Genomic DNA, 22,185 nt, shown 5'->3' on the forward strand with positions numbered 1-22,185 from the left:
CAGAACAACTACACTATTACAGCCTATGTTACAGGAGAGTAAAACCCTAGACTTGCTCAGTAAAGAAAGCAGTACCTTTCAGAATCAGAAAAATAAATAAATACTCAAGAAAAGTTGCCAGAACTTAAGCCCAAAAACCTCCCAAAGAAAGTAAACTAAATTTAAAAAACAGAGATTCTAAAGTGCTATAAACAAAAAGAGATCACAGAGTCAAGAATTACTTTATAGGAAGCTGATGGTGGTCCAAGGGAGCAGATTGAATTGACTGACTGAAATGTGTCTAATGCAGATTTTCACAGCTCAGAAAAAAAGCAATGTACATATTCTTACTGAACTTGCATGAAGTGAGAAGAAAGTGAGAAAGGTGATCTTTATCCCAGAACTCAAAAATTTAAAAACAGGAGTTTTTTAAATCCAGCTATCAAATGAGACATGTTATTTCTTATAGTAGAGAACAGATAATGTAATACCTTTACATGAGAAGAATTTAAAAACTACCCAGTTGAAGTATTTAGTATGACCTTAGCTATGCATGCTGCTTTAGAACAAATTTTAAAAGAAATAAGTAAAGGTATGAAAGCAACTGGAAAATTAGATAAAACTCAGAACTTTACCAAATCATGCTAGGCTAGTTTAACAGCTCTATTTGACAAACTAAATAATTTCCTAGATGAAGGAAATTAAGTATATCTAAATTTATCTGGATTTCAGTAAAGCATTTGATATGATGTCATGTAGCAAATCATGGATTAACTGTGGAAAAACAAAGGAGTGTAAAAATTGTGAAAAAAACCTCAAACACCAAAGGATAGCATTGAACAAGAGTTTTTCTCTCCTCCTTCCTCTGTCTCATGTAAAGGCTGATATCCTGCTGCTGTAGCTATTGACAGGTTCTGAATTCAAGGGCTCCTTGTCTTGCATCACACTTGAGGCTCCCATCTTCCCAAGATGCATCTCCTTCTAGGAACCAGCACTGGAGCTGCCTTCTCTCTGCAACTCCCACTTCATTTGGTGTCTTCTTCAGCCTCTTGGTGAATCATTCACACAGATGATAAGCAGTCCTTGCTTGTCACATTCAGACCTGCCAATGTGTTCTGGCCCTTATGTTCCCCACTATATTAGCTATGTTTGAAAAATAAAGAGCCTCAAGAAATAGTAGTGGGGTCAGATGTACTAAAGCTCTCCACATATTTTGGGGAACTGATGCCATCTAGCTGAATGAGTGGAAGACCTACATGTGTTTTAGTCACAGAAATGTTATAAAATCAGTGCTGAGTTCCACATGGAGTTAACAAGAGGAATATCATGGTGAATTCCCAAACTGCATTGAACTATGCCATGGAAGCTACCACAGAAGCCACTGCAGATATGACTGCAATGAAAAACAAGGGTTTTCCCCCAGAAAAACTACCTTGGTGGAACTCACTACCTTGGTGGAACTCCTAAGAAAGTATCCAAGCTGAGTTCCTCAATAAACCATCTTTTCTATTTTCTTCACTGATCTCAGTATAAAGTGCCATCCACACAATGAAATCTGTAGATGACATGAAAGTAAACATGGTGGTAATACTGAAGAGGCTGCAGATACCAGTCAAGAGAAACAGAGCCCTTCTGAATTAAAAGAAATGACACCAAAGTTTATACAACAAAGTGCAGGTCACACACTTAAGATACAGGACCAGTCACACCACTTCTTGCCCTGAATTGGGATACTCTGATAGAGAAATCATGACAAAAGACAGTCAGCTGCAGAATGACATTGAGCTTTCCAGTCCTAAGGTAGGAAAAAGAAAATTAAGGTCTTAAAATGCAGAATTCATATTTGCATTAGTCTTCGTGTATCCTTGAGGTTCTAGTGTTCTCAAACAGATGTGCAGTTGAAAACCAAATTCAAAACAAAAAAGCATCGAAGAAAGGTTATTATGACAAGCAGAGAAATGAGAAAACTATTCTGAAAAAGGCATGTAAGAACAAAGTGGGATGAACTGCAAAGTGCTTGCAATAAAAGCAAAAGAAAATTTCTTAAGAGTAGGATATTTCTTCTAAGTTACCCTCTAAGAGAAAAAATTTATGCAAAGAAGCAGACTTGACCGAGTACATTTTAATTTATAATTTCTTAAGATCATCTATCACTGACTTTACTTTTAAATAAAAAAGGGAAAAAAAGGAAATGGGAAAGGGAAAAAAAGACATCCAAACCATTACAGGGAAAGCCATTCCATTACAGGGAAAGTGGACCATTGATTTAAATATAGTTTCATTAATATTTTCTTTAGCATTCTAAACATTCTCAGAACTTGTTTTTTGACTGATAATGAAAATAATCCTGTGAGATGTGTATAGCATAAAACCTTTGTCTTGAGCCAGTGCAATCAATTCAAATATTTTCTATGAAAATTCAGATTATCTCACCCATGTGCATTGTATTTCATAGATCAACTTTACTTTTACTGTTACAATGCATATCCAACAGAGCCAGTTATTTAACTCTGAGATAAAAATGAAAAATGCTTTGTTTGAATAAAATGTTGTTTAAGCCAATGAAGATTTTGCAAAATTTCTCATTCTAGAAAAAATGCAAATAAATTGCACAAAATAAAAATTTTCTCTATTTCAAAAATGTAAAAAATTTGAGATTATTAAATGCTTTGATTTCAAAATACCCTTTTTTAGATTTTTATACCTTTTATTTTTCTACCTTGTTTTTTTTATTGCCTGTCAAAGGAAGCATATTTTTTAAAATTCTTCATTCACAAATCTTTTTCTTCTGTAGTAACTTGTATTCATCTTTCTTACAGCCTGTATGTATGGTTTCTCACTTTTATATAAAAAAATCAATGTTATTCAATATATAACATAACAAGTTTAAATGATCATATTTCCATTGAAAATCAATTTATTTACTCCTTTGATTTTCATTAGGTGGGAATCTGTGACTGTTCTCCCTAAGATAGAGTCTGATCCATCAAAGAACTCGACCTTTACCACCAGGGCTCAGTAAATTCTTCCTGAATATTTTCACATGGAACTTTATCAAAGACATTTTGCAAATCAAATACCCCAAGTATGTTAACTCATTCATATTTATTCCCCATTATCTCCTATGAAACTTGAGTAGGTTTAACTATAACAGGTACCAGCAGACCATCCCAGATGGAGACCTCAGCATAAACAGAACCCCAGGGAGATGTGGCTCCATGGACACATGAAAATTCATAAATAACACTGATGACTTTGCTTTCCAAATCAGAGAGGGTGAGATTTTACTTGGTCACAAAACTTCTGACTTTGCTGGTATTTTTCCCATTCTCTTCTTACTAATTCCATAGACTAAATATTTTAGACCCACATCTTCCACTTCTAAAGCTTGATTTTACACATATGGCATAAATTTATGCATAAAGTCTTCTACATATTCCAAGATGGAGAGCTCCTGAGAAATCCTCATGATTTTTCCAAACACTGTTATCTCCAGTTGAAGTCTTATGAGATGTCATTATTTCACCAGCACTGCTGGTTTCCCACAGCAGGAAATGACATCCAAACCAAGAGACATGGGACAGTTTGTGTTTCACAGAAGCTCAGTTGCTGTGAACAGAACTGGGCATAAAGGCAATTTTTACTTTGTCTTTGGGAGCAAGTAATGAGAGATCCCTCCACGTTTGTAAGCTTTGTAGCTTATCAGACTATGGTGTTCCTCATATCCTCTATATCTTGACATCAGGATTGAGGGATGACAGATCTGACTGTAGGAGTCAAAATAGCAAAGGAACACACATGAGAGAGAATCAAGATGGATTATTTTATCCAAAGGAGAAACCCAGTGAGAAAAAAGGTGCAGGCAATGTGTTACTGGACAAATAAATAGCAATCAGAAGCTTCTGTTATTTTCCTGTGAAACACCCTGAAAGTCCTGTGTCCAAACAGCCGTGGCCAGAGAGGTTTGAAAACTTGCCCTATGGCACAAGGCAAGGCAAACACTGAGTAATCATTTACTTGTTAGATTCCTACATCACCTTGACCATTATCATTTTGCATGGATGTGGTGATAACAGGCTGACTGTTATTAGAATATTCAAAGACATATTTGTGAAAGTGCTTAAGATGTCTCCCTACCACCACACTTACACCTAAAAAACATCTTTGATCCTCTTCAGAAATGGCAGTAGGGGCTTGAATTTGGAAGCTATTTCTAAGCCAATAGTAAGCAAGTTAGGAATGTACATGGAGCGCTTGGGAAATGTTAATCTATTCCTGGAGAAACAAATGTACTGACACAAATGTCTCCTCTTAATTTTATAGTCAGTCTGAACACAAAAGAACCAAGACAAATGGATGCTATTTACCCTAAATAGGATACATGGTAATACCTGACTCCTAGCATTTATCTTAAAGTCACTTGTATCCCATGAAAACATGAGAGACACTTTTTCTATTTTCTAGAATACAGGGACCAAGAGAAGCATTTAAATGACATATCCCCATCCCCTAGCCCATGGATGTTCTGCAGGAACAACCTTTATCCCACAGATCCAGACAGAGTCCCTAAAGACAACATGTGTGATCTCAGCTCTTTAATCAAAACCAAACCACCAAGAAAACCCCAAACCAAAACCCAGCACAGAATTATTCTGCATTATACTAAAGCCCTTAGAGCTGGTGATTGTCATATTGCAGAGGTACTAGCACTCAGCATAATGTCAGTTTGCCAACATCTATGGTCTCACACAGGTTCTTCTTTGGTGTTTGTGCTCCATCATGATTTATACTTCCCAATCACAGAGACACATCTGTTCCAGTAGTCTGGCAACGTTTTGGATAAGCTCTTTTCTGCAAGCAATGTGAGTGACCTGCCCATACTGTCAGATCTTGGTCTGTCAGACACATCCCTGACATGTCCTGACCTATAGGGTATATGAGGACAGCTGCAACAAAGCTTTTCTAAGGCTAAGCAGAGGTCCAGGGATGACTGGGAGGGCATCTTTTGAGATATTTGGCTACATCAGACAGCATCTTCCAAACTGCTGCAGGGTCCCAGGAATGCTGAGCATTCTCAGCAGACTGAACAGCTTTGAAACCATATCTAATAGGTCATTTTCTAGATAGAAAATTCTACATCTGTCTGATTTATGATGGAAGTCATGAAGAGAAAATCCTCACTGGTAAAATGATTAGTTGTGCTGTGTGTTTTAAAAGAATCATCACTGGGGAAACTGCCTTTGACCATAGAAAGCATAGATCAGTGTCAGAAAAGTGATTCTGAAATTCTTTCACAGTAAGTGGTGTTTATTGTGGCTTTAAAATGTCCTCTACCTTGTTTTGATATACTTTGTCTGACTAGTAAAATCTACACACTTCACTACCAGGGAACAAAAATCAGATAATTAAGAAAACTGCTTTTCATGATAAATAGATATGGTTATGAGCACTATTATGATAAAGATCTGAGGTTTTTTTTCCTCCTCCCTATTTGATCTTATTTGAGACAAATTTTCTTTCAGGTAAGGAAGAAAATGTTGTTTCAAATTAAATAAAATGCTTAATTTTCAGATTATCTAAGTCCCCTATCTAACACTGGGCAAGTGTTAGATGTGAAAAGTCAGGACATTTTAGTCAGAAAATACTAAAATTAGTATTTTGATAGTACTAAACATCCTTTTTAAAAAAAAAAAAAAAAAATGTCCATAATTCTTAGTTCAATTTGACACAAATTAACAAATACTTTGTTTTATGCATCCTTGGGAAACTTACACTTCAGTGTAGAATGATTACCTAACTGAAGTTACAAGAGCAGGCTCTTCACAGAAGCAGCTGGAGTTGCTACTGTGGAGCAGTCCCATCACCACAACAGCAGTGAGACCATTGGGAAGGACAATTAAAACTAGACAGTGAAGCAGACAAGATAAGCCACAAGGAGTAGAAAGGATCTGCATGGAAATGGGGATGCTTTATTGATTAGGAGCTCTGACTGCACAGTCAGCAGTTTTCTCATTCCTGTTTAATATGATTATAAATTAGGCTGCATCCAGATAAGTTAATGTGAATTCACTGTCTGAAAAAGAGGTCAAGATGAAATACTAAAGTTCTTCATGAAGGTGCAGAGGGATGGTGATAATTCAGCAAAGAGACATAACACTGAGTTTAGTTATGACAGATGGAATAAATAAATCAAGTGAAGATATGGGCATCTTAATCAACTGTGAAAAAACTATAGTGTGTCACTCAGTTTGTGGCTATGAACCAGCCACAAACACAAGAAATGGGGAAAACAGGATCAGCATTTAATAAAGGGCAGAAATCAAAGTGTACATCCTCATAGCACTAGCATTTTATTCAGAGAAGTGACAAGAAAGAAACTTCAGAGTAAAAAAACTACTTTGATGGTAGTCTGGAAGAACATACATATGTAAATCTAAACCTCTGCTTCTGCAAATCATGCAGCCATTTCAGGATACTGAACACTTCACATTTGTCTAAGACTAAAACACATTTTTCCCAACTATATTTCACAAAACAACCATCCACCTTAACTAGGATAATCATCCTCTACCACTGACCCCCTGCCTATTTTCCTTTTACAGCTCTCTCATTTCACACCCACTCAGATATAAATTGAAGGTGCATTGGCCCAGAGCAAGCTCAAATCTAGTGGGATCAAGGATGGTGTCACAGAAGAGGCATACTACATTATATTCATCTTCTAGGGTCACTCTTCAGCATTTTTTGCAGCTCTTGGGTAAAACACACAAAGCTACCATGGAAGCTCTGTGAAGCATTGCCATGTAATATCTTTTTGCAAGGTACTAGCTGTTACTGGGCCTTGGGTATCCTTATCCACAGCAGTTACATGGGGCTGGATGAAAGATACACAGGCCATGAAACTGGAAAATCCTGAGTCTCTGACCAAAAACTTCTCTCAGAAAATCTTCAGCCAGCATTTTAAGACACCAAACACAAACAAGCAATATCTTGTAATCAGGCATCCCAACCTGAAGTGCAATTCCAAGAAAAATGTTTCCTCATAAAGACCTGATCAATTGGTATGCTTTAGACAACCAATTATTTAATTTTATCTTAAAAAAAAAATAAAAAACAGCATATGTAAGTATAGCAACTTTTCTAATTAAGCTGCCTAGTCTTGGTTTTATTATTAATTAAAAAAACCCAAAACAACAAGATTGGCAAACCTGATACAGCAGAATAGAAAGTGAAGAAAAAAGTTTGACTAGATGGTCTCTGTCTGGGAAGGGAGAAGAGATGGAAGGTGAAAAGGGGAGGATAGCAGCCAAAAGCAATGCTGTGGCATACAGGAGTAATATTAAAATATTACTATGGGAAAGTCAAGGAAAATTATAGGCCAATAGCAGTCTCAGAGTATCCAGCAATAGAACAAGCCAAGGGATTCTGTACCACAGCTAATGAAGCAACCTTGAAATGCAGTCTGCACATATGGAAGCTCATGGAAGCTCAAGAAGATCTATTTGTTTTCTTTTTTCAAAGAAAGCATCCAACCTTCTTCCACTCCATCAATCCCATCCCAAGGAAATAATTTTTTTTTCTAAATTGATCTTTGTTTAGTATAAACAAATTCTATGTGCCACTAGCTTCAGAATTCAAGGCTTCTTTTTGTGTTTGAGCCTGTCTGGGAGATCCCTGTTCGTCCACACAGACCTCCTGACATACTTGCCTGACTTCCTCTTCGTTGGGATGCGTCACTCCTGAGCTTGGAGGTGGTGAATTCACGCTCATCATTTAGGTAAAAACCAAAAGAAACAAAAAAAAACACCTCAAGCCTATTTTTGCCTTTGTGCTGAACAGGTCTTGAACACAAATGATGACAAGTCCTCCCCAGCTTACACCTTATTTCAGCAGCCATTTACCAAACACTGCAAAATTAAAAAGCCAGAGGGCCACAGGGGAAGCAGGAATATCTGAAAGTTCACTGAGCACATTTCAGTGTCCCCCTTTCCCTCAAGAATTTATCACCTCTCATAGATGTGTCTAACTTAGAAACTGTTAATGGCTCCAGTTGCCAGAGCTGTCATTCATTCATAGCACATTAGCACACAGGTGGGTTTTTTAACAACTTCTGCTATACATAGTTTCTTACCCAATACATACTTTCATTATTTCATATATTCTGAATTATTTCTAAGAAATTATGTGAAGGGTTATATTTCACGTGTGGATTTTTTAAAAATTATTTTTATTTTTAAAAAACTCAAGGAAATAGCTGGACTTCATCTGAAATGGCAACAACAATAACAAAAAACTCCATCCTAAATACGAATAATCAGTCCAGGGAATGGCTTATGCATTTCTTACTCATGAAACACACCCTCCTGCTGCACTCCACTCCCCAAAACAAAGAATTTTCTACTTTTAAACCAATAAATCAGAACTGTCATTTACACAATAGGCATTCTGAATTGCATATTTGCCTTCATTTACACCTCTAGATTTGCTGCCTTTTGCCTAATATAAGCACACAGAGCAACTGTTGTGAGATAGCATGCAGATGTATAAGTTACCATTAATGACTCACTAGTCCTACTCAATAAGAAAGGGATTGTGTTTCTGAAAAATCTGTTGCCTTTAAAAATAAATAAAATGACATAGTAATCCTCAGCATGTGGCATTTGCATAAAATTAAATATGGGCCTGCTCAAGGCAGCTCTGCTGTCATAGTAATGGTCCTTTTCAAGTAACTAGAGTCATCTGCATAAAAAAAATTTTATGTAGTTTGCATTTGAAGTTAAGGTGTTTGGGTGATTGGCTGCACAATTGATAACTGCGATGCTGTTTGGTTTGTGTCTGCTGTAAGACTTCTGCTAAATTTATAAGCTTCAGATTGCTGTAATCTTGTAATCAAAAGAACACAGACAACCTTTTCCTCAATAAATGTTTCACCCCATCACTTGGGGATAGACTTGTGAGTCACTTTAAACTCTGTAGCTTTTGTCAAAGCCTTTTTTTCCCCCGCCTAAACCAAAAATGCAATAAAAACAAATGATAGCAAGAAACAAAACTACTACTTCATGCCTCAATAACTGCATTTTTCCACTTCCAGTAATAACTTGAATTTGGGCTTTTAAACTCACTTAGGAAATGCCATCATCATAAACCGTATTGCTCAGGATTCTTTTAACTACTTCTGAAGCTGCTCAAACGCTACGAAGGAGCTGATATTAGGAGAGGAGCAAAACGAGGCAAACTCCAGGCAAACCCCCCAACCCTCTTAGTGGCAGGTGTTTGTGGGAGGCCTTACCTGCTGGGTAACGCTCGATGACGGGCCAGTTGTCCACCTGCAGGGTGGCATTGCCACCGCTCCTGGTGAAGCGAACCACGTGGTACTTCCCGTCGTTGATGATGGCGTTCATCTCCTCGATGGCGATGTCGTCCGTCCCAACATTAAATTTAACTCCAATTTTCCCCTGGTGCTGCAGAGTTAAAAAAAAAAAAAAAAAAAAGGGGAAAAAAAAAAAAAAGAGGAGAAGAAAAAGAATTAATTAATAGTTGTCTTAGAAGAAACTGAGATAGTGTCGCAGAGGGAAAGATTTCTAACATCTTCCCTCCTCAGATGTAACTTCTGTTGGTGTGTGGCAGTGACAAACCTTCTGACAGTTTAGGAAATTTGGGACATATTTTTGAAGGATAATTGGTATTTCAAATGAGTTACTTCACCAAATTGAGCTCTCTCCTTTTCCAAGATAATCAGATCAAGGTGAGGATGGAAGAAAGCTCAAGGTTTCTGTCTTTGTCCTCTCCCTCACCTCCATGAGGATTAAATAAAAATTTTCCTTTTAGACTTTCAAAACACTGAAAGCCTTTCAGAGTCACTTGACATACAAGAATTTTCTGGCCATAAAAGCCAAGTACCAGCCCTGCTTTTTCTTTTTTCAAACCTCATTCATGCTTAGCGTCTCCACAAATTATAACAAAGGACGTGATTTTTTTTTCTCTTGGAGAGATTTTTGGCATCACATTGTAGTGGTTCTGAATCATTAAGCCAAGATCACACTGGCTGATTAACCAGGACTTCCCTGTTCATAGACAGAGAGCAGGAAAAGGCATTTGCTGACACAGGAACGTGGTATTGTTCGCACTAAGGCCAAAGACTCATTTTTTTTTCTGGAATGTGCCTGTGTTTGAGTGCTTTTAGGGCTAAGGGGACTTCCCATGCACACCAATACCTGGGACCAAGGTAGTAGATTTTCCAAATGATAGTCATATTGGCATGTTTTCATTTTTATTGACTTTTAATTATCAAAATGTTCATTCTAACGGGATGCCTGCATTTTAATAAAGTCTTTTAATGTCTGTTAAAGTTAACTTAAGGGCTTTGTAATATTTTTTTTTCTCCTATAAAATTAATTCTACTCTCCAATAAGGGAATTTTTTACATGGAGGAGAAAAAAAGGAAAGCACTGTGCAGTATGAGATTAGGAACTTATTCATAATAATTGTTAATTCTACGTTAAATTTTATGTTCCTGGAACTGGTACATCCTTCTTGAAATTTAAAAAAATTCATGAAGTTTTTACATGACCAGCTGAAACACAATGAAATATTTAAGTTTGTATGTCTTGGTCATTCGCATTAAATCTTCCAGGACCAGTCTCACCTCTCTAGCAGAGCTCTTGTGTCTGCTCTCTATTTGTCTTACTACCCTAGCAGTGCTTCCTGCAATAAACAGATTCTGCAGCTCCTTGTCTCTGGAAGTCCCCCAAGCAAAGAACTCAAGGGTTTGCCCATTTTATTTTATTCTCTTTTTAAACATTTGACTTTGTTTTCCAACAGTTTTTTCCAGCAGTTACACAGCTGAGCAGCTGCTGAACACCCCTGCAGTTTCTTCAACCTTTTGGCACGACACAATCAGCTCCTCAGCTATAAGCCTTTTGAAACAACTTAAGGACCATTCCCTGATGAGATTTGTAGACTGAGTATGAAAAATATTTTTTGTTGGTTCAGTTGATTGATCAATGTTCTAAACATCACTCTGTTTTTTCCTTGTGGATTGTTTTAATATTTCCCCATTTGCTGGTCCTACTTTTCCATGTCAATAAGGGATCCACCTTATCAATTCAAGCTCATCTTCTTTTGCCTTTGGTGTGAATTGCATAGCAATTTCCCAGTTATCTTGGAAATAACTGTAGCTCTTTTTCGTTTCAGCTGCTTCAACTAGACTCAGAATAAATGTCACCCATTTTTTTTTCCCATGGATGCAGTAGTTTATTTGTTTCACCTGTTTCATTCATATGCTGTCTTTACACTGAAGTATATACAAAGAAATGTAACATTGTCCTGCTTTAAAGCAATCTCCTCTCTTACTAATTTTTGAAATGCAGAAAACCAGCATGTAATGATAATGGTGTATGCAACTTTTCATAGTACTTTCAAGAAATCAAAGGCTCTGAGGATTAAATAAAGCTCACTAATTTTACCATGATTCATAATTATACTATTCATAACCTACACATTATATACCAGTTTTCTTATTTTCCATATATATGCATATAGATATATTATTTAAGACATTAAAAAAAAAAAAAAAAAAGACAAAGGAAACAAAACAGGTTTAAATTGAATAGAAATGGTAGGGGTAAAAAGAAGTGGCACATACAGCACATACATCAGCAGTTTTTTCCAAAGCTAGAGCATGTGGGGCTGCAGCCAAGTTACCATTTCCAAATGGCCAGGTATTGGCAGGTGAAATAAGGGCTTTGCAGACTTGAAAGCAGATTTTATAGATATACCTTTTAGTGAAAAACCACAAGTTTTCCTGACTTACCTATATTTGTATAGAAATACTGTGCACAGACACCAAGCATGCAGATGCAAGAGCAAATATCACCCTAAAAGCTGGTAACATATTACAGTGATGCTTTGTGTTTATTTGTAACATATTTGTGTATCTAAAACCACAAAAAGCTCCATTTTTAAAGGATACACTTAATTTTTTCCACACTTCTCCAGCACCTCTGGGCATCTCTGTAACACCTCCATAAAACAAGGAAGCAAATCTGTGTTTCAGATTGAAGACTTCCTGATTATTATATCCATATTTGAGCTTGATTTCTGGACATCATGTCAAACATTATATAAAATACAACCCTATTGTGCACAGACCTTTAGAACCATGAAACAAAATGGGATGCTGCAATAAGCACCTTTCTATGTAGACAGGGGGTTTTCTAAGCCCTTGCATTATCAGGCAGGAATTTGACTGAGTGCATACCTCCCCCACTGCAAGAAAACATTATTTTTCACTTGCCTTTATCACATTATTTTTCATATGTCTTAGATTAAGACCATGTGCACACAGAATTATTGTGGATCAGCTGACATACCTGTTGAGATAACTTGATCTCAGCCCTTGGCCTTATTATGCTTAATCTAGTGGGCCTGTAACCTTTTAGAAAAAGATGGTTTTTATATTTCCTCTTTTTTTTTTGAGCAGTATGGTAGCACAGAAAGGAAAGATACTGATGAAACAGAATCCTACTAAATTCCTGTTTTCACTTTGCCAGCCTCAGTTGCATAGTAAAGTGGTAGAAATTTTCCTTTATCACTTGTTCATTCAAAATAATCTTAGAAGCCATCCTTCCTGTCAGAAACAGCCTCAGACAAATGCTGAGTGAGAGGTTCCCTCTTCAGCACCCTGCTGATGGGCACTCTAGAAATGTCTGTGCATTACTAAGGACTGCAATAAGTCAGCACTACTGTTGAATGGTGCTATCCTGCCAATGACCCAAAACTGCACAGGCTCACATTCCCACAAGCAAAGATTTTTTTGCCCACAAGCAAAGATGATCATTTCAGTACTCCACTGGCAATAATCAGCTCTGTACACAGAGCCCAGAGAAGTCCACTGCACTGTTTAGGGCTCCCAGCCTGTGTTTTCTTTTTCTCAGTCTCACCCAGTTCTGACAACATAGTAATGGAATAAATTCCTTTTCCTACTGTGTCTTTATCTATTCCATACTGCAAAGGCCAAAATAATAGAGCAGGGTCATGCAGGAGGTGGGAGAATTTCCAAGAAAGGCCAAAAGAGAGGAGGGATGCATTTCAAGAAGTGGCTTAAGCATTGTGTCTATGGAAATTATTTTAAACCTCAGATCTGAAGGAATAATGCTAAATCCCCCACATCACCACACTGCTGCCTGGGGCAATGCAGCTCAAGGGCCTTGCATTCATCTACAGACACCTCCTGCCCCAGCCAGCAACACCAAACTTGTGGTTTGGAGTTGCTTTGGCCAAGACAGCTGTGCTGTTTCTGAGACCAGGGTAGCTTTTATTTCTACACTACCTACGCAGGAAGATTAGTTAATTTGTTGTTGGCCTGTACATTACTGCAACAGGCAGTGTAGGCTTTGTGTATAGTTTAAATTCTGCTGTCTAAGCCCACAGGCTAAGGATAAATATGTTAATGGCTTCAAAGCAGTTGGATAAAAACACGAGATAGCTCCAATACTATGCTCCTAATGTGCTCTGAAATGTTGGGAGCTTTGATTGTGCCAGTAGTATAGGATGTGTATGTGTGCACGTGTACATACCAATCACTTCAAAATGTTTTGTCCTCAAAAGCTCTGGCAGCAACTGTTGTAATCTAGCAACTCCAGTGGAGTATTTTCAAGCCTGTTTTATGAACTGTGTACTCTAAATACTTAACACACTTCTGATGAGGCACCAGGAATGCTGATGAACCCGAGAAACAAGCAGGGAAAGTGGAATGCAAATCAAGCCAGCAGCAGACATTGCAATTTGTCCCCTGTTGGACTCTAGTTCAGTTCTACCAATCTGCCAAAATGTGCATGCATATATACATATATGTATGCATATATTTATATATAAATATATACACTCACACATAGATATATATTAAAATATATATATATTATATATATATATACATATAATTGATATTTCCTATAACATCAGCAACACTCTGCTGCTCTCTGTAGCAAGCAGTCTCTGGAATTGGTCAAACATGAGTGCACGTAAATTTGGCACAAGACTAGTTTTAGAATAGACTGCAGACAAGCTAAGCTCATAATACTTACTTACAACCTTTAACCCCTTCCAAGGAAAAGCAATAACACTGTGATTCCCACAGGTGGACAAATTGAGAAGAAAATAGTTCAAACATGCCAGCTTGCATTTTATGTCATCAGCCCTTGAGGCACCATTTTCTGGTGAACGCAGTAAAAAAAGTCTTTGAACTAACTGAGGGTTTTATTTTTTTTATTTTATTGAAGTGTAAGTTTCTTGAGTTTCATTGAGAGTAAGATCATTTTCACTCAAATGTAATCAATCAGAGGTCAACATTCTATATGATAGAAACTTATGCAAAATAATGTTCTGGTTTTACCCATTTGACATATGGTGAGGAGGGAAGAAGCCACAGAAATTATTTTTCTGAGAGGAGCTGCTACGAATTTCCTCAGTGTCTGACAAAAACCAATGAGTGATTAGTTTTGAGAACTAACAACCTATTAAACCATTGAGAAAGCTGAACATACCTTGATGTTAAAAACAAACAAACCCGGGAAAAACCTCTCTTGCTTTCTGGCCTTTGCAGAGAGAAGCTCTTCCCCCTCCTGGCCTGGTGGTCGGGCAGGGGAGGAGAGGCTGCAGGTGCTGGTGAGGCTGAGCCATGGCTGCTGACATCCTACCAACATCAAACCCTGCTCCACTGCCAGCCTGGGCCATGGTGCTGGCATCTTACCAACATTAAACCCTGCCCCACTGCTGACACCTTACCAACATTAAACCCTGCCCCACTGCTGACACCTTACCAACATTAAACCCTGCCCGTGGCTGCTGACACCTTACCAACATTAAACCCTGCCCATGGCTGCTGACACCTTACCAACATTAAACCCTGCCCCACTGCTGACACCTTACCAACATTAAACCCTGCCCCACTGCTGACACCTTACCAACATTAAACCCTGCCCCACAGCCAGCCTGGGCTGCACAGCTGGGACTGAGCACAGCAAAAGCCAGAACAGAGCTGTGTGAGCAGAGCTCCAGCCAGGCCTCTGCTATCCTGGCCCAGCCCCGGTGCAGCCATCGAACAATTCTCCACCACAAACAGCTCCAGCCACACCAGGCGGGGATCACAGGACCCTCTGCAGGCCTCAAAATATGAACAATTTCACTGCACAGATGAGACTTGCAGCCCTTCAACCCTCTCTTGAGGGAGAGAAAAGGACAGAGTGAAGACACCAAGTGAAGTACAAGTCAGGTCCCAGATGGGAGGGATTGAGGAGATGCCTCACTCTTGGGCTGAGATCCTCTTGTAAGGCTGTGGAGAAGATATAATTGATATATGAGGCTCAGCAGTTTCACTGTAACTCATTGAAAAGCATGGGGAGGGATGAAGCGTTCAAATTGTAGACATGAGCAAAAGTATCTATGCTGATAAAGCAGATATTGCAGTAGCTGTGATCCCATGAGAAGTTTGAACAGAAAGAGAGGAGTGATGAAGACACTTTGCCCCCAGGGAAGAAGAAGACCTCCATTCCCAGAGATTAAGATAATCTCAGAAACAGATGAAGAGAACCTTTTCTTCTGAACAGCTCATCCTTAAAAGTGTACCCCATTAGCTGAAGAGTGAACCCTTGAAAGCAGCTGTGAGGAAAGCTGTAAGATGAGGGGAGGAACTTTTATACAGTGATCAGATTTCCATTCTCCCAGGCAGCTGATTTGCTGTGATACTGAAGCCATGAGAGAACTGTTTTCTAGTGGAGAAGTCTCCATAGCATGACAAGAGAGACTCCTCTCCCTAATTAAACTAAAGACTATACTAGCAGTGATAGACTGAATTGTTTCTGTATGTTGTCAGTGGGAAAGAAAAAATGTGTGGGGGGAAGGAGAAGTGTTCTGAAGGTTTTATTCTGTTTCTTATTATTCTTTTAGTTCTGTTAATAAAGTTTTTCTTTATACCCTTTAAAGTTTGAGCCTGCTTTGCCTTTCTCCTAATCCTATCTCACAGCAGGAAATAAGTAAATAATTCTGGTGAGTGCTCAGGTGATTTGGCCAGTACTAAACCCACCACATAAATTGGTGTGCTGGCTGAGAAATCTCAAATTTGTGAATGAAAAACACTGCAAATAATTAAAATTATCTCTGGATTTCTCAATCTTGTAAGGAAATGCATATTTTAAAATAGTACTGCTTGCTTCCAAAGGTGCAGAAGGCAGAAGATACACTTGAACTCCAAGATTAATGGAGTAACTATATATATTTTAATCCAATAATCCATCATTATTTCTAATTACCATCAAGTATCTTCCAGAGGAAATTCTTCCTGGAAAAAAAATAGAAAATATAAACCACATAGGAAGAGTTCTTTGCATGAATACATCTCTTATATTGAATATAAGAGTTTTCTGAATATTGAGTTTTAAATTCATTCTCTTGGGTTTTACATCATTAACCTAACACTATGTTGGTTTTTTTTGTTATTGCTTTTCTCTATGAGAAATGACAAAATATCCGACTTATTTTTTCCAACATTAACCATTCTTTTTTCCTTTTTAGTCAACTGAGAGTCAAGACACCACAGAAACAGGCATTCTCCTGCCATATCTCATCTTGAGTACTTACAGTCAAGCTTTGTGCCCTTTCATAGATTCAGAAAGGTATTTCAAAAGGCTTTCAGCATATCAATTCTTGACATATTGCAGAAAATCCAGGAGGGTCATGAAACCTTTATCAGAGAGCTGGTAAGCAAAGTTACTAGCCAGAGGTTGGCACTTCAAGCAAGGAAGCAAAGATTTCTGCAGATATCTGATAGGATGCATCCACCTGGTACTTAGTCTTTTGGCATCTGACAAATGGGAAAATATTTGGTTTTTCTTTCTTTTCCCAAAACTGGTAATGTTTAACTAGTGTGGAAAAGCAAAGAAAACAGAACAACCAAACCAAACTTTCCCTTTTTCTGGTTTCCTGGTGAGGACTCTAAGCTATATCCAGTGCTCTTTCTTGCAAGTTGTCACCATTTATTTATACCATTTATTTTCCCAATATTTGTTTATTTCTCAAATTCACATCTTTGTAGACCTTATGAGAAACAAACAAACAAACAAACAAAAAAGCCAAACCAACAACAAAACCCCACCCACACACCAAACCCCAACACTTCTCATTTTAATCCAAGATACCAGATCTGATAATTGTACAGAAAAGCTTAACACCCAAAGCTGTTCAAGACAGTGTTGGCAGACCAAGAGAAAGAACTGGAAATCATGTCAAATTATCACTGGGCTTGAGTGGTGGCTGGAATCCAAATGTGGCCCTTGGATTCCTGTGAGAAGACCGGTCAGATCTATGCTACCCATTTGCACACACCCATTGGAAATGCAATCCTGGCAACAAAATGCTGCCTAGCACTGTGCTATGCCACTCTTCAGATTATTCACAGAGGAAAAATGTCAGCAGAGGCAGAAATGTTCCCATTATTTCCTGCAGCACCTGTGCATGCTCACCTAAGCACAAACACACCTTTTTCATCTAAACCACGATCCTTCCAGAGACAGTACAAAGCACTTGAAAAACAGATCAATAATCATAAATATACAGCAACAATACTTTTTTTCCTCCTCTAGTTTTTTTCCTCCTCAATTAGTTGTCTCAGGAATTTTGTAAATGAGACATGGAAGAAAAATTTGCATCATAATTTACTCTCCTGATTTACTCAGAATTTCTGTAAGACCCTTTAATATACCTTTACATGACCCCAATTTCATGCTATTAAGTTATCTAGGTTTTCTAAATTGATACAGAAATAATAAAAATTCATTGTTCACCAGATGTCCCTAGTTGACATATAAAAATAGCACTGTCACTGTAACAACATTATGCATGCAAATATATACAGATGCTACCAGAGCTGCTGCCCTCTTAAGCAGTGGTCAAAAAAATTAAGTATCTTCTAGCCTTAAATCAATGACCTTTAAAAGACATAAATGAAGTATGGGCTCAGAATTCCACTAATTTAAAATGGAGGTGCACCTAGAAAAAGAGCCACCTGAGTGGCTCACTAAGTGGAAGAAGCAACATGTGGCATAACAATTGTTTGTGTCCCAAACTGCCATCTGTGTGACTCACAGAACAAAATTTCTGGAAAGAAGATATCATGAGAGCAATCACTCACTGATCCAGCATTTTAGGGCAGGAAGCCACTACCCTTTACTACTATGAAAAAACTACTTGTATCACTTTTCTGCTTTAAAATAATTGTCCTCACAGTCTGCTTTAAAGTGTTACAGTGATTCAATTTATGCATAAAGCTTAGCAAGCAGAAAATATAGAAATATTTATAAATCTATATTCTGACACTTTAACTCTCAGCTTGCAGTCTTCCTGTTTAGGTTTAGATATTGTGATTCTCACTGCTATGTGTTATAGGTGTATTATTTCAGGTTACCCTGATGGTGAATTCCTGAATTACCTGAACAGCCAACCCTTAAAATGCAGTAGTTGTGAAAGACATATGGTGCAGAGCCCACAGCAGCAGTGTACTGCATCTTCTTATCCACTCAGCATCATTACTGCAGTACACAAAATCATGTTTTTCTGAGAAAACATGCAGTAAAGAACAATTTAAGTAGCCAGCCCTTAATGTGGTATTTCAAAATAGAATGTTTCACAGAAATATCTTGACCTTGCCAGTGTCTCACCCAGGAGTTTCAGTCATGGTGAGATGCTATGGATGGTTTGAAGAGATGCTGTTCACCAAATAGAGCATAATTTGAAAGAAACAAAGTCTTAACTACTGGCCAAGGTAGTTCACAGGGCTTGGCTTTGCTCTGTACACTTATTTTCCATGTGGGCAGACTTATATGTACCTTAAAAATAGGATGTCCAGCTGAGGAATTCCATACTCATGGAAACTCCAGCTACTCACAAATTGCAAACACTGCACCTCCCCATACATATATCTACACATGTTTCTGAATGGGCACAGTGAGATTTGAAAATCAGGGTTGCTTTCCAGTTTTTCGTAGTGGTTTTATACAGTGGTTATTAAGACAGTATTCCTGGAACTCAGTACAGTCATACAAAGGAGTAAAACAAATGAGTAGCACCTTGGTATCAGTACAATCTAATCAACCCTGGAAGTTGTCCTGGCTTAAGGACATTGATTTCTGTGTTTAGAAAAGTTTCAGAAAACTCTTCTGATAATTTGTGTGTCTGAAACAAATTCAAAGTCAGAGTGAGTAAGATGTATAACTGGGACCAGAAGTGAAGAATCAGCAAATTCTCAAGCAGGCTTTCATGCTAAATGATTAATAGCCATATGATCAACACACATGCTCATGAAAACACCAGTAATTATTTTTTGAGAATCTGGGTCAAAGGATTTTTCATATTAAAAGCCTGTAGGGAATTATTAAAAACCAAAAATAGCATTGGATAGCCAACTCTTATTGAACTTTAATGAGAAATGAACACCTACCTGTCATTCATATTTTTGATAAGCTCCCCTTAAATATTAACCGGGGTCTTGAATATTTCCAGATGCCTACCACAAACACTGGAGAAAAGTCCTTTTTAAAGACTTTTTAAATGTACACTTTGTATTCTTTTATTGTTCTGATTGCCTGCATGCAATTGTCTCCTAAATATTGTTCTCTTTCTTTGGGGTCACCAGTTGGAAATGACATCTTCCTAATTCATCTTGGCTGCTAAGTACTCATTAGTGACATGGGTTTACATAAAAGAAAAATGAAAGGAAAAGGAAAAAGATCCAGCGCACAAAGTGATTTAAAAGCTGAGCATCTGAATAGTGGACTTCGATGAATATTTTTTGCCTACCATCTATAAATGAAGAAAGTGTGATATTCCCACTTCAGGAAATTGTCTATCTGTAACCATTTATAAATGAAAAGTAGATCAGCAAAAGTAACACAAACAAAAGAAAACATACACACAAATCGACTGATGGTTTATGAGACAAATGCAGAACTGAAATGAAAAGCCCTAGCACAAGGACATGTAACCTAAGCTATTTCCAGCCAGCAGAGCTACAACATGCCACAGGTAGGACTTGGGATCCCGGGAAGAAAGGCAAGTCCTGGCTGTTGTCCCAGTTTTTGAGCAGCCCTATCATTTCTGTTGCCAGCTTTCTTCCTTTTATCCTCAAGTGTAGAGCCATTCTATGGCAAGCTTTGGTGCCATGTATATTTTCCTCCATGGTAGTAGTTTCCTTTATCTTACCTTTCTTCACCTTGAAGATCTTTCAAAATCAAAACCAACTTGACAATTTACTGGTGTGCTGTGCTATGCAGTGCAGAGTAGTCTATTATCATTTCTACAAGAGAGAATCTAATTTCTTTTGATCACTTAATGCTACAGAACATGTAAAAATCCTTACACCAAATACATGTAGCACATCAAGTGATCAAACAGTGTTTGTTGACTGGACTGTGAAATCCCTCAGGTAGCTGGAAGGGGAAAGCAAAATCTGATAGCTACCTCTGTGTTCTCTGCTCCTGCTGCTAACAACCCCCAAGGTTTGAAAGACATTGCTTGGGCATCTTAGGAAAAAGCCAAAACAAAACACCACCCTATGGAAGAGAAGCACTACAAATGAAAGGGCTTTGTACAAGAAATCATTAGTGTTTGTGAACAGCCTCTAAGAGGAAAAAATCTCTGGGGGGAAGCATAGCAAAATAGCATGAGCACCTTCGACAATATGTTCTTCAATAATCAAGAGTTCCTTAATCGTATTTAAGAAGAAATCTGCCAGAAAACTGGAAAAGCTTATCTCAAGAATATCAGAAAAAAATCAAAACTGAATTTAACCCATTCCAAGGGAGCTTTGCCTATAACAGAGCTGTGTTCTGTCAGGCTCTCAGTGCCTCTCTGAAAGAGGGAACATTCAAGAATGTTGTCCCTACTGGAATGGTCAGTATCAGTCTGAATGATGTCCAAATATATTTGTGCTCATGAACACAATGTTATTTTAAAAAATCCTAGCAATGTCTAAATATTTGCCTACAACATGTACAACAATAGCCATTAAACAGCCAAAACTGCAAAATGCATCAGCTTCAAACTGCACACGGGAAGGGAACAGCGTCATCCTTTTAGTTAAAAACTCTTCACTTACAACAGGCTTTTATTACTGCTGGAAAACATTCTTTTGGAAATGGGGCATGTTGGGCAACCAGCAATCAATAGTTTAGGGCAGCATTCTAACCTCATTGGTAGTGTACTCCTGATTTCTGCCCTTACTGCAGCTACTTTCTTCATTTCTTGTTTTTTATTATACTTGGCAGATATTTACCCCGGAAAGTTAAAAGTCAGAAGGAACTCCACAGAAGTCATGGCTGCTTTAGAAATAGTAACATGCTAAAAACAGAGCATCTCTCATTAGAGTTACTTGTCACTTTTTTTCAGAGCTTCTGCCTCATACTGCTATTCTCACACATTTCACTGTGGAAGAGATGTGATGGTAAAATATTTGAAAGACAGCTGATGCAAATTATGTGCTTTCCATTTTTTGTTTCTTTTTAAATTCTGTCTTTACTAAGATCAAGGTTTTGCTAGAAAGAGAAAACCAGATATGTAACTATTTTCCTTTTCATATTTCTACAACATTAATGATAGGAACTATTTGAAAAAGAATAAAAAATATGAATAATTTCACTGCTATTTGGTCAGATAAGCTTTTGCAACTATGTTAGGGAGGCAGAGAAAAGAATGGGCCTTTCTGAAAGGGAAAATAAAAGACATCAAAAAACCTACAGAGATCCACTGGAAATGTGACTTCCTAAAAACATAGCAGGGGAAAAAATGTCTGCATCTTAAATAGCCTCATGTGAAGCTTATGTTTGAAATACCTTGTGATCTGCACCAGCTAACCCAATGTCTTGCTGACTTTGCCAGTGTCACAAAGGTGAGGTTTCCACATGGGTGAGCAAACCACTCGAGCAATTTATTCAAAAACATTAGACTCAAATTGGCTTTAGCACAGCACCAAGCAAAGCAGGTGTGTGTGCATGGCTGTGCACACATTCTGCCTTTCTGACATTCTTCTGTGCTAAATGAGATAACTCAAAGGCTATAAAAAGAAAACCCTATTTCTTTTCCTTCTCTTATCTTTTCCAAGTTGTTCTCTGGCCACCAAAAGTCTCATTAAGCAATAACACCATTAGAGGACATCTAATG

At 37.8% G+C, this 22,185-nt stretch overlaps 1 protein-coding gene across 11 annotated transcripts in view; it reads right to left on the reverse strand.

The window, feature by feature from the left end:
* NRXN1 (neurexin 1) overlaps positions 1-22,185 on the reverse strand; it is a 668,503-nt gene that overhangs the window by 109,443 nt on the left and 536,875 nt on the right. For 10 of the 11 annotated variants that reach the window (XM_056487060.1, XM_056487058.1, XM_056487056.1 and 7 more), the window contains one exon: positions 9,269-9,440. In XM_056487060.1, coding sequence (XP_056343035.1) covers positions 9,269-9,440 — 172 coding nt within the window. Of the gene's footprint in view, positions 1-9,268; positions 9,441-16,614; positions 16,759-22,185 lie in introns of those variants that run through there. The other variant, XM_056487065.1, reaches the window with a different exon arrangement.

This window comes from Oenanthe melanoleuca, chromosome 3 (assembly GCF_029582105.1).
Source record: "Oenanthe melanoleuca isolate GR-GAL-2019-014 chromosome 3, OMel1.0, whole genome shotgun sequence".
Lineage (NCBI taxonomy): Eukaryota > Metazoa > Chordata > Aves > Passeriformes > Muscicapidae > Oenanthe > Oenanthe melanoleuca.